The sequence below is a fragment of the Chenopodium quinoa genome, unplaced genomic scaffold (assembly GCF_001683475.1).
Source record: "Chenopodium quinoa cultivar QQ74 unplaced genomic scaffold, ASM168347v1, whole genome shotgun sequence".
Classification (NCBI taxonomy): Eukaryota; Viridiplantae; Streptophyta; class Magnoliopsida; order Caryophyllales; family Amaranthaceae; genus Chenopodium; species Chenopodium quinoa.
The window spans coordinates 2,468,119-2,481,239 of NW_018742726.1; the positions used below are offsets into that span (position 1 = coordinate 2,468,119).

Sequence of the window (13,121 nt, forward strand, 5' to 3'; positions counted from 1 at the left end):
CTCCCTTTCTCTCTCCACCAAACCTTCACTTTCTCTCCCCTCTTCCTTCAATGGCGTCGTCTCCTCTACTCACTTTCTCTCTCCTCTTAATCCTTTCTCTCTCCTCAGCCATCGCAACCTCCTCCTCCTCCGATGATGACATCATAATCCGGCAAGTCGTCGCCGGAGAATCCTCCACCGCCGCCGTTGGAGACAACAACGACGATCTTCTCTTGAACGCCGATCATCATTTCTCTCTCTTCAAATCGAAGTTTAACAAGAGGTATTCATCTCAGGAAGAACATGATCGTCGATTCTCGATTTTTAGGGCGAATCTTCGTCGTGCGAAACGTCATCAGGCGATTGATCCTACTGCTGTTCATGGTGTTACAAAGTTTTCCGATCTTACTCCGAAGGAGTTTAGAGAGAAGTACCTTGGATTGAAAGGTGGTAGGAGGAAGTTGAGACTTCCTTCTGATGCGAATAAGGCTCCCGTTTTACCTACTGATGGTCTTCCTGAGGATTTTGATTGGCGTGAACATGGTGCTGTTACTGAGGTCAAAGATCAGGTATATTAATTCTTGAAATTAATTGTGTTTTTTTGTTGTTTAATTCTAATTCAGCTTTATTTTTCTCTGATTTTTGTGTTTTTTCTGTGGAATTATCTTCTGATTACCTGATTAGCTTACTTTTTGATTTTGTAAAGTAATATAGCTAATTTTGCGAAAATCATCTATTAAGCTGCGAAAAATTCAATCAGTAATGAACGAAGTAGTTCAAATTATATTAATTGTTTAATTTTTTTTCAGCTTTATTTGTCTGTGAATTTTGTGATTTTTCTTTGGAATTATCTTTTGATGAGCTGATTATTATTTTGATGTTGTAAAGCTATGTATGTTTGCCAAATTAAGCTATGAGTTTTGTGAGAATTAACTATTAAGCTGCGAAAATCGATTAAGAAATGATCGAAACCGTTCAAATTTGTTTTAAAAGGGGCGATGATATAATGATTTTGATGATAATATCAGAATAGTTTTAGTACTCTGTAACTAATTTTTTAATAGTTTGGAGGAATGATATAGGGTTGACTTGTATAAATTTTGATTGTAAATGGATTATTATAACTACAACTCGATATAATGTTAATTTTATGGAACAATTTCAGGGTCAATGTGGATCATGCTGGTCTTTCAGTGCCACAGGAGCATTAGAAGGTGCTAATTATCTTGCAACTGGTAAACTCGTTAGTCTGAGTGAGCAACAATTGGTAGATTGTGACCATGAGGTCAGTGCTCTTGCTCTTTCTTTGAAATCAGTTTCTATTTGTGTATACGATAATTAGTATCAGCTTTAGTTTCTCGATATTTTTTTGTAGTTGTAAATATATGCTTATGATGTTATATAGATGCATTGTCTTGTTTGTTGCTGGTGCTCTAATGTTTTTGTTGACGGAGTATAAGCTTATACGAAGTATAAACCTATTGGTTGCATATGGATGGATGTTAAATTGATTAATATCATAGTTGATTAACATCATAGTTGAAAAATGTAAGCTTATGATGTTATAAATATAGGTTTTGTTTGTTGATGCTTTTTAAAGATTATTTCTTAGTTGTTGTAGTCCCAATTTTTTCTTATATTAGAAGAAAGGTATCAAATTACAGTCCTTGTGTAAGAGAGTTGTCACTTGTATATATTTTTGCAAAGTTGCTATGACTTTATGAGACTCTATGGGCATAGAAAAGAAACAAATAAGGCATCTTCTAGGAAGGACACTGTGTGACTCTAACCCCCACATGTTGTCTATATATTGTTTGGGATTTTATACATCTCTCAACAGTAAAAAATCTTATTGAAAGTTTAAACCCTACCAGTACGCTTGTTTGATTCCTGTTGAGCTTGTATCATGTGATGCATATATATTCTCTGATAGGGTACTATGTCTTGCCTGAAATGGACGTATTCATGCCTATATGTACACCATTGATGTACACATGGTCTTAATTAGCTGCACATGCTTCCAGCATTCCTACTTAAAACCAAGCTAGGTACTTTATACGAGTATTAGTTTGCATTAACGTGGCCCTTGGCGGATACTGAATCCATCTGATATATAATTCTAGAGGAAGGGATTGACAGTAATCAGTAATGCTATTGGGACTTGGGAGTTTTGTACTTAGCAATCCATCTATAATAGATTAATAGTCATAACTAGGTTAAACCCGTGCAATGCACGGTTGTTAAATGATTATAATGACAATAAGTTTTACCAAAAAAATTTGATATAAAATACTATAAATAGACTCAGTATTAGGACCAAGCCTAATCTGCTTATCTTTTTGTATTGAAGTGAAGGTTCTGATGCATTGTTCTCTTTTTGCAGTGTGATCCTGAAGAACGTAACTCATGCGACGCTGGCTGCAATGGTGGTTTGATGAATAATGCATTTGAGTACGTACTGAAGTCTGGTGGTATTCAGCGTGGGGAAGACTATCCTTACACTGGTACTGACCGTGGCACCTGCAAATTTGACAAAAGTAAGGTTGCTGCAACAGTGGCTAACTTTAGTGTGGTCGCCCTTAATGAAGACCAAATAGCTGCCAATTTGGTGAAGAATGGTCCTCTTGCAGGTATAAATCTATGCCTGAATGTCTCATTATTTTGCACCGTCTTTTAAATCAATCAATCAATCAATATTGTGTTGCTTAACTGGTTTTTCTTTTGTTTGTTGCAGTGGGAATTCATGCAGGTGCCATGCAAACATATATTGGTGGAGTTTCTTGCCCATTGATTTGCTTGAGGAGTTTGGACCATGGAGTGCTATTGGTTGGATACGGGTCTGCCGGGTATGCTCCTATTAGGTTCAAGGAAAAGCCATACTGGATCATTAAGAATTCATGGGGCCCTAACTGGGGAGATCATGGCTACTACAAAATCTGCCGAGGCCACAATGTCTGTGGTGTGGACTCCATGGTCTCGACTGTAGCTGCTGTGAACATTCAATCTACCCAGTAAAGTTGAAATGACTGTGTTGGCATTGTCCGTATTATTAGTGGACATCCATTGTAAATACACGTTTGCTGCTGTTCCAATTGCGGTGAATTTGTTTAAAGCTCTACATTATATCTATCTTAAACTTTAGTCCTCGAGGAGCATTGAGTGACTTATATTAGGATGCAAAACTGAAAACAATGTAACTAAGTACGCTTTTGGTTTTATGTTGCTTTATCCTAGCGTTGTCGTGTTTAACAGATAAAATTGCTGTGTATGACTGGTGTATGAATTTTTGACATATGCCCTAATATGCTATGCCTTTCGATCCAGGGAATGGCACAAGTTATGACGATGTTACATACTGTGAATTGCAAGGACTGGGAAAAATCACAAATAATAATGATTTAATAAATGGCTATAATCAATAGTATAAAAATCTTGCCTTTAGATTTAAAGAATATAAGGAAATTGAGATGGAGCACTGTTTTAACTACCTACAAAACTTTACAAGACTAATCAAAACTCGTCTGGTGCACCAAATAGCAAAATGTGACTTGACGTGAGATTTCATTGTAGGTAGCAATGAAGTTACATGTATAGTGTATAATCAGCTTCTAGCGCGTATTCTATGTAGAAAGAATTTCCAGGTATGCTTGATTCGTTTACATGGGATCCCACCACGCAGTGATGTCAATGTACATAATCTGCTACCAGCGATCAGGATGGCAACCGAAAATGAGAATGGTTTAGATCTCCAACTATGTTATACATAAACAACACAGATGCAAAGCCGGTTGAGGAAGTTGTCAAAGGTAACATTCCTGGCTCAGCAGCTACTGAACTCCAAATAAAGTAATAGTAGCATCATTCATCTTCGTCATCGAGACAAAATGAGAATGGTTGAAACTTATAACCATCTCCCTCGAAGAACTTATTCTGAAATTCTACCCAGTGAAGCCGCATAGCATGTAGAAATGCACTCAGAGTTTCCATCACTAATAGCACTCCAACAGTAGCAGATATAAAAACAATAATACCAATTGCGAGGATGAAAATGTTGTTATACCCCCAGGTCAGAAGTAACACTTTATCAAAAAATACACTTGACAATTCTGAATGCGCCAGACTGCAAACAAGTAACATTAAGACAGATAAACCTCAGCACATTGACAATAATTAAGCAGCATCAAGTGTATGAAGCTTATTATGAGACAGAGAGATTATTAATAACCTACCTAAGAGCCCATAAACGTAGATATGAAGCTGTATTTGAGACTGCTCCAAGCACAAATTCTATGGTGTGTATTAGTTGGTGAACAAAAATTTCACTGAACTCAAATTCATCATGCCCCCCGTGTGAATCATGCTCCATCTCAAAATCCAAGGAATCATCAGCATTATCAAGAAGTGCATAGGAACGACCTCGGTGTCTCTGAAGAAAAAAAAATGTTAATTTACAGGGTGCAATACATCAGGAGAAGTTCTCTATATTACAGATTAACAGCGCAAACAAAACTGAAAGATTACAAAAGAAAGTGAACAATAATTAACTCATTGAGAAGTTGTGAAGTTAGCATACTTCTTCATGCTGCTTCTTCAAAATAAATGGCTTTGGAAATAGCATCCATGGTACAGAAACAATGGCCAGCAAGAGCAACAGAATCTGGCAAGTCAGGGCAACAAATGTCAGAAGTCATGACACCAATCAATCTTCTGGGAGGACTATAATGAAAGTATGAAAGATGTTAAGCAAGGTTACCTGGAAAAATTTCTGACCAAAAAATAGTTGATTCTCCCCAAGGTCATCAGTAGGACTAAGGAACATGTATATTAGAATATGATATAGATCAGCTTTAGAGCCAGTGCACCACTTGACAATGATGAGGAATGAAAGGTAGCCAAATAGACTGTTCAAAAATATAATCTGGGGAACAAACTGATACCTGGACAAGCAGTTTTCACAAGAAGCATTGTCAACAAATGAGGGGACGATATGTGCATCTTACTACACAAGAATGTTAATTGAAAATTTAAGTCACTCTTTTGATTACCAGACATTCAGGTCACTTTTGAAGAATTTTGCATTACAGTAGCTTAATATGATCCCAAGGTTCATGTGTGCCACTCCTAGAAGAATCGACATTTTCATCTTCAAAGAATTTAGAAATGGCAATTCACTACGGCTCCCGTGCCATACAGGATCCACCCCAAATGGGTATGTGTCACGTACTTTTATAACACCAGAAGTAGAAGCATCCCTGCCATATACATATTACATAGGACCAACACATCAATTACTGAGGATTTAAAAAAAAAAAGAGAGAGAGAAAAAAGGGCACAACACAGAAGGTCAAAGTTCCTACCGACATGAAGGATCACGGCAAGCATAGGCAGATTGTCCAAACAGCTCAAATGGGAGTGAAAAGAATTCATTATAAATCAATCCAGTGTATATAGAAAATATAGCCATCATCATGATTAAATAACGACCACCAAATGCCATCTGCATGATATCTCCAAGTTTCTGCTTGTAGCAAAAGCAAACATAAATAGAAATTAAAATTTAAAATCTCGTAAGCAATTACAGAACAAGAAAGGCAACTTGTAACGTTATCTAGCAAAAGGAAAAACAATCAACAGGAGCTGTGGCCAAGTTTTTTTTCAGCCATGTCATCCTGCTAAACTTAATAGGTTAATCCCATTAAAAGACATGTCTCTAATTTAAACCAGGTAATAAAATTATATAGCACCAGTATCACATGCTATACTGGAAGTTAAGCTACCTACAAAAAATTTAAATGGACCTTGGTATGATGACTATGATCAAGAAGCTCAAAGTTATGGTGGTGTGAAGTGTGAACCATTTAAAAGTTACCACTCAAATAACAAAATAAAACAAATTTCAAAAATAGTTGCACAAAAATCATACTCCAATATCAACTTCACTCTCAAATATTACACAAAACATTATATATAGACATGATGGCAATCCCATATCAAACAACTTCATTATAAGCTGAATATGTTCATTGCAGACAGTAGCAATCAATGTAGTTTATTTATTAAAAATCATAATCATCATTAGGCCATTAGCATCAGGATTAACCCAATGCCTTGAGCTCACACCCAAGGCAGGATTTGGTGTTGGAGAGGGGGGAAGGGATTGTTCGGTGGACAGATATGTGTAGCCTAAGCCTTGCTATAATAAAGGCAATAATCAATTGGCCCTTGATCTAAACCAGCAATCTTTGGTGTTTGTTACTTGAAAATAAAAAGAAAAGCACAAAGAAATATTTTCCGAGCGATTTTTAATAAGCACATAATCCAAAGTTAGAAGTTCAAAGAATTGTTAGCCTACAGTATTGGACATAACAAAGGTAAGAAATTGAGAACAGCAAGCATTGCCAAAAGAGATAATAGAGGCAATATCTAATAGACAAATTTAAAAATCTAACTCAAGAATTACCCTACTCAATCCAAGTCCCACACACATCTACAACTCAAATGGATTTTCACTTGTCCTTGAAAACTATAACTTTATGGTCAGTCACTTCTAAAAAGTCCAAGCAACATAGATGAAACAAAATCATTACCAGGCCTCAAGCCTTTTTTTGGTGTTAATGCTTCAAAGATAAAACCAAGCTATAAGCTAAAACTCAGTAAGTTATACAACTTTAACTGATCAAGAATGTAACTAGAATAAATTTTCAAGAGAACCATCTTACCTGACTGGAGAACTTCTTTTCCCTCAAGATCAAGTACATTGTTGCTAATAATAAACATATACCATGGCCCCAGTCACCAAACATTACAGCAAATAGAAAAGGGAATGTAATAATTGTGTATACACCCGGATTCGCTTCCTGGTACTTAGCAACTCTGCAACAGAACAAATCAAAGTATTATTGACCAAAATTGAATAGGAATCAGGTTGAAATAGACAAACTTGTTGTTCGGGGGGGGGGGGGGGGAGTGGGGTAGCAACACTGCAACAGAACAAATAAGAGTATTATTCACCAAAATTGCATAGGGATCAAGTTGAGATAGATCTGGGGGGTGGGGCTAAATAGGAGCTGTATGCAGACGATGCTGAGAAGTTATAATTCATATTCACAAAAACTATGCACCATTCCAGTTAGTTATCTCTTCAGCCAATAACTTGAAATTAATTTGCAACTTCCCATGTAGATAGAGTTCAAAGTAGCTCTTTTCACATGCATGGTCAATTTATGCTCAAAAGGAAATAAATGCAAAATGGATTTCATGAAGTAAAATTCCAAATGGTGAATGAATAAAGGCCCTTGTTCAACTTCTCATTGCCAAGTTCCATGGGAAAGGGAAGGTGGGATTAGTTTTGCTCCATGCCCTCCAACTGAGATTTGTTAAATTAATGGCCCATGTCCACTCCCTGGCTTAACCCAAGGCCAAACTCAGATAGTGTTTTAAAAGGACACTCCCAACCTATCTAGCTATATATATACTTACCTAATACTCAAGGTGATGAATAGGTATTGAATTTGGAGTCTTGGAGATCCAACAAACTAATAAAATATTGAGAGTTCTAACAGACATTTAGCTTATTGTCATTGTAAGTTCAAATTTTGCACCCAACACAAAACTCACCCGTATGCATCCACAATTTCTTGAAAAGCACTAGTGAATTTGTTCGTGCGAAAAAAAGTTGGTGGAGATTCCTTTGTTGGCAGAGTGTGGAATATTGACCCAACTTGTGAGTTGCTATCATATGTTGCTTGTTGAAGTGTATCTTGAATCTGTGAGGTAGATTGTAGATCAGTCAGAATACAATACAATTTTTCTCAAATATATAGCTCTGTGAAGAGTATGAACAGCTGATTTCAACACTCGATCATAACTTAAACAATGACATGGTAATCAGTTCTGACCTTTCTTGTCGAAAAAACTGGACACCAGCCTTCTGCAACAAGGCATTTCTTTGTCACATCTATACTGAGCATATTCAAGGTATGATAAATGGATTTCTCCTTCTTAACCTACAAACAAAGTAATACCAAAATAACAGCAATAATCAATGTCTAATGTAGTTTCTTAACTAATGAAGAAGAGGAAAACCAGATAAAAGCAGCGTAAGGACAGCTCTGCTAAAAACTAACCAAATGATGCCATTGTTCAATTTGTGATCCAATGGTGCGCAAGACATTGTCACGGTGATCAAGACCAACATCAATAGTAGTTTTTAGCTCAGTCAGTCTTGCAGTGACCTACCAATGAAATCATCAATGATATTAGTTATTTCAAATATACACATGAATGATCAAACAATAATTTTTTTTCAGTAATTAATGTACACAAGTTCACTTAGCAGCAATATGTCTTACAGGCAAGCAAATGTTTCTATCACCTGATTGAACACTTAGGCTCCACATAAATGTTTGGACCCATATAGGTCCTTAAAGTTAACTTCAATAAAAAAAATTCAGTAATCAATGTACACAGTTCTCATAGCAGCAGTATGTCTTACAAGCAAGTAAATGCTTCAAACACCTAATTGAACATTTAGGCTTCCATAAATACTAGGACCCAGATAGGTCATTAAAGTTAACTTCTTCTATGTTCCTACAAACAGTAATAAAGACTCTGATTTAACTTCTTCCTTTATCAAATCGCCCCACTCCAGGAAATAAGAAATTCCTACAAACATTTTACATAAAAAATCAAGATAACTTTTTTTCAAGAAAAGATAATTGCCTATCTGTAGAAGGCAATCTAACAGTATGCACTATTTTTTAAAGAATGGATAAGGTCAACATAGACGACTTAATTTAGATTAGTTGATTTAGATCTAGTCTAATAATATATTACTAAAGTCTAAAAAAATTTTACCTCAAAAACTTACGATCCTTAGAATGAAAAATTCTTTCTTTTAAATGAAATATCAGGTAATCTTCCTAGATTTTTTTTTTCCTGCAAACTTATTTAGGTCAAATTTGAATTAGTTATGAATAATATTGGGTTTTATACATGCCAATTTAAAAAACCAGAGGAAAATACATCACAATGTTCCGAGCTTGGCTAGGGTCAAAGACTAGCTAATGTACTATAATTCTCTAATACAGGACCTCACATCAAATGGTATACGTTGACAATTTTTCCTCCCTTGAAATACTTGGCTGAAACTTCAATATGACCCAGCATCAGTGTTCCCAAATTACTAAAATTTTAACAGCAGAAAATAAAAATATATAAACCTAAGTCAAAGCTGAATTATACAACAAGTAATACCTCTTTTAACATCTGCTGTTGCTTTTCTGGCTCATCAGAGAAAGCATAACAATTCGCGCCAAACACATCACATATTTTTACTATTTTGTTTTTTGCTCTTTCTCCAGAGTAGAAGATCACAAATACATTTTTATCAACCTGCACAATCATATAATCCCAACAAATAACCATAAGCAAATAAAGAAAAATTAGTGCAATTATATGAAGATCCTCACGAAACATGTTTAGCATAGTAGACGAGCTAGTAAGCTTATATCACATTGAAAATAAAAAAAATGCTGATTCTGGCCATTAGACTACATGAATAATTGCATTCCTTTTCCACTCTAGTTTGGTGAGAGATGTGGAGAGCTAAGGAGAAAAAATTCACAAGATTAAAGGAGAGACGCATTTAAATGATTACAATATTCACCTTGTGGCCTGATGCAGGGTCAACTACAGGGTATTCAAGCACCGCTTGCTTCAGAAAAACATTTCCCCTAGTTGCCCGAAAAAGAATTCTCTCAAATGCCATTGATTTTTCTCTAGGGACCAGGCCACAGATGAACCCAAGCCTATACTGTTTTGATGGATCAACCGTCATTTCCTGAATAAAACTAAAGTTAAGCATCATCCAGAAAAATAAAAAGAAACGTATTTTGACTGAATTTAGGGATAGTGTAGCTATATTTACTTGTTCTCGTAATAAAGGACTATCAATTGATTTTTCACCCAAGAGCCCTGCTTCATTTTCTGTCTTCTGAACAGCTGTACTAAAGGCTGAATGGAAAAACTCTGCAGCCTGAAACAGTTTAATCTTTAATATAGTACAATGACTTCTCCAAGACATATAGAAAATCGGTTAAAAATTTGATGAACTGCACTTCATTGGCAGAGGTGAGGGTAACAAGAAGCAAAGCTAGATGCGACTCACTATCTTTGGCATCAAGTCATAATAGTTCATTTCATCAACATCACGATGGAAATTGAACTTACCTTCAGCAGCACCAACTTAAATTCTATAAGCTCATTGTATGTATGTTGTAGGTTTTCACTATTTGCATTCATCTCTAGAAGCTCAGTCTCAAGTTCACCAAGTTTCATCTGGTTATCAAATTGAGTTATTATTCCCAAGAAGAGGACATTTTAAAAAGAAAAGAGGGAAAACACAAAAAATGAATAAGGCAGACTTATCCCCATATAGCATACCTCTAATGCATCCAAATTGACACTGTCGCTTGGAGAAAACCAAGTTGAGGGCAGTAAACCAGCTTTATTCATCTGCTCCTTAAAAAATCTAATCTTGCGAGCCATTTCCCCACATCTTTTTATCTGGATTAATGAACAAAGTCATGAAAAATTGAAGTGAATAAGGAGTAATAAAGAAGACAATATATAAATAATTCACTGGTGGATTACTGTAACTGCAGACAAAAAATAATAACTAATTAAGAAAAAAAAAGAAGAAAAAAAAGAACTATGACATAGGAGCTACAAATGACAAGTTTAACAATTTAATATAGAGTCCCTTTACCAAGAATAAAGTTTATAACCATGCTAACATTAATGGAAAGCCACACATTTTGCTAATAAGAAAAGTTCATGAATTTGGGATTTGATGTTCTTACTATTGTCATCTAATTCCCATAATAACTTCTTCAAAATCTAGAAGCAAAATCACGCTAGAATGGGTTTGAAGTTCATTGGAAGATTTCAGATTAAGCACTTCACTGAAAGCAGGCAAAACAACTCAGGTAAAAAATAAGATGACATTTTTTTCTTTACCCCGATTTCCCAAAGACTCAAAATGGATATCAGTATTTTCATTCATAGAAGGAGCTGCTAACAAGAACAGTGTGTAATGATAATGATAGCAGAACGCACCTGAGCAGCATAGGTCCTCTGAAATGGGCTCTTTTCTGTGTTAAGCTGTAACAGAACAAAAAAAAGAGTAGTATCATAAAAATGGTCAATTAATCACATTAAATTGTGAACTAAAACCACAAATTGAATACATTATAATGACAATCATGAAAATATTTCAATCACAAAGCAAAATAGATACAACATTGATCTAATCGCAACAAGTGTTGCTGATTACGCAAGCAAAGGAAATTATGATTATCTGTCAATATCTCTGTGTTCCCTTCAGAATGCTGACACTCACTGACCCAGAAGTCAGCCATGATCAGCCAAAAGCTCTTCAATACGAAGTATAATTCAATATACTCCTCCCTTCTCCACACAAAATGAAACTGAAAAAATTGTGTACTCTTGATCCAACTATCCAATGTACATTTTTACTCCTCAGTCTGCTTTTTAATACCTTAATCTACTATCTGTTTTCTTCTTCTGCTTGAACGTCTTAATCTCATAAGCGGGGTTGGCTACATGAACCAACATGAGGACTTCCCAGGAGGTCACCCATCCTAATACTACTCTCAATCATGGTGGCTCGTCTCAAGCGATGTGACAAAGTTTTAGACTGGCTGTCACTAGCATACCGTAACCCTCCTCATTTATCTAGGCTTGGGGAGTGGGAAACCCACCAGCGGAGTTTTAATCTACTATATGTGTTCCTATATAATCTAGTATTCTAGTTCGACTTTAACCATTTGGCAACGTAGAATTATGATACTCAACACATTTAATTATAAAAGGTTGATGTCCTGAAAATATACATTGAGACAACTCAAACCATAATGTGATCAAACCATTTGGCAAAGTATAGTAAGTGAATAGTGCAAATGTACAAAGTGTGTCGATTAAACAGAAACAAAGGTAGTAATTCAATATACTCCGAATCAATTACCATTCAATATACTCCGAATGACCGAATCAATGACACAATGCACAATAAACCAAATGAAACAATCAAAATCAGAACAATCTAATTAAAAACTCCTAATAACTAAATTTATAACACATTATACTTGATCCAAATAACTTTATCAGTAATAAAGCTCATTTCCCCAACAAAAACCAAACAATATAATCAAAACTCAAAATTCACAAATAAAATCACACATTATATTTAAATCAAAGATCTTACATCTGCATTATTATAGAATAAATCAAAAACATAAAATTAATCTGAAAAACATCATAAAAATTGAAAACTTACATCCTTAAATTGGAAAATAGAAAGATCGCCAAGATACGAAATTGTACGATGAGCAGATTCAATCGGAATAATCAGCTGAACTAGCTGCATTTCTTCTGATCTCATTAGATCCATCTTCGGCCAACTTGTAGTATCCAACACTGTTGTTCTTCCCTAAATCTGTCGATTTTCTGAAGATTCAAAACCCTAATTCAACAAAAATCAGCTCTAAAACTTCAGAAATTCATCGATTTTGATGCGACTGAGAATCGATCAGTTTATTAAAAAAAAAAAATGAGAGCATCGAATTAGATTTTATATAATCAAATGAAGTGGAAATTTATTGGGTGGTTGATAGACCGACCAATGAAAAAGAAATGAAGGATTGTTTTCGACGTTTTTCAAGCTTTTTTTTTTTTTTTAATCACACTTTATATTTTTTGGTGTCTTAAAATGTAAGTTCGAATTTGACGAAGCGACTTACGACCGAGAAGGAAGCGATGATGAAGTTTCGACTTCGGAGTTTCACTAATCACTAGTCAATACGCGCCGACAATTTATTTTTTTTGAATTGAAACTTTATTTTAATAACAAGATGAATAAATAATTCTATATATAGATTATAGAATGTTATTAATGCTATGTGTGATTTTAGTGGTTGATATCTTACGTTGGATAATTTAACGTTTGTTTGATAGATTTTTTTTTTTTTTTTTTTTGCAAATGACCTAGACTTTATGAATATGTACATAATCATGAAACTAAAATTTAATTAGGTCTGATTAGTGTGACATAGATTGAATGG

General features: G+C 35.0%; 2 protein-coding genes across 3 annotated transcripts; one reads left to right on the plus strand and one right to left on the minus strand.

Moving 5' to 3' along the window:
- On the plus strand, nt 1-3,269 carry LOC110723312 (cysteine protease RD19A-like). The gene is made up of 4 exons (XM_021902664.1): nt 1-548; nt 1,145-1,264; nt 2,363-2,609; nt 2,714-3,269. The coding sequence occupies exons 1-4, from the start codon at nt 51-53 to the stop codon at nt 2,992-2,994; spliced, it is 1,146 nt and encodes a 381-aa protein (XP_021758356.1). The 5' UTR covers nt 1-50; the 3' UTR covers nt 2,995-3,269.
- A 568-nt stretch (nt 3,270-3,837) lies between these two features.
- LOC110723311 (V-type proton ATPase subunit a2-like) lies at nt 3,838-12,922 on the minus strand. Of its 2 annotated transcripts, XM_021902663.1 has the most exons (18): nt 12,801-12,922; nt 12,338-12,523; nt 11,098-11,142; nt 10,423-10,545; nt 10,210-10,317; nt 9,908-10,015; nt 9,647-9,820; nt 9,235-9,372; nt 8,106-8,213; nt 7,878-7,985; nt 7,597-7,745; nt 6,699-6,852; nt 5,337-5,497; nt 5,025-5,231; nt 4,733-4,916; nt 4,553-4,636; nt 4,209-4,405; nt 3,838-4,099 (listed from the first exon to the last, which is right to left on the minus strand). In XM_021902663.1, the coding sequence occupies exons 2-18, from the start codon at nt 12,449-12,451 to the stop codon at nt 3,838-3,840; spliced, it is 2,424 nt and encodes an 807-aa protein (XP_021758355.1). In that variant the 5' UTR covers nt 12,452-12,523; nt 12,801-12,922. The 2 variants fall into 2 exon arrangements, with proteins under 2 accessions (XP_021758355.1, XP_021758353.1); XM_021902661.1 differs by lacking the exon at nt 12,801-12,922 and having other exon boundaries at nt 12,338-12,784.
- Between the last annotated feature and the right edge of the window lie 199 nt (nt 12,923-13,121).

Excerpts from the sequence above, each read along its gene's own strand:
- LOC110723312 (XM_021902664.1), top strand. The coding sequence starts at position 51 with ATGGCGTCGTCTCCTCTACTCACTTTCTCTCTCCTCTTAATCCTTTCT. Across the intron at positions 549-1,144 it reads TTACTGAGGTCAAAGATCAG|GGTCAATGTGGATCATGCTG; the intron begins GTATATTAATTC and ends GAACAATTTCAG. Across the intron at positions 2,610-2,713 it reads GAAGAATGGTCCTCTTGCAG|TGGGAATTCATGCAGGTGCC; the intron begins GTATAAATCTAT and ends TGTTTGTTGCAG.
- LOC110723311 (XM_021902663.1), bottom strand. The coding sequence starts at position 12,451 with ATGGATCTAATGAGATCAGAAGAAATGCAGCTAGTTCAGCTGATTATT. Across the intron at positions 9,373-9,646 it reads ACCCTGCATCAGGCCACAAG|GTTGATAAAAATGTATTTGT; the intron begins GTGAATATTGTA and ends ATGATTGTGCAG. Across the intron at positions 5,498-6,698 it reads AAAAGAAGTTCTCCAGTCAG|AAACTTGGAGATATCATGCA; the intron begins GTAAGATGGTTC and ends TGCTACAAGCAG.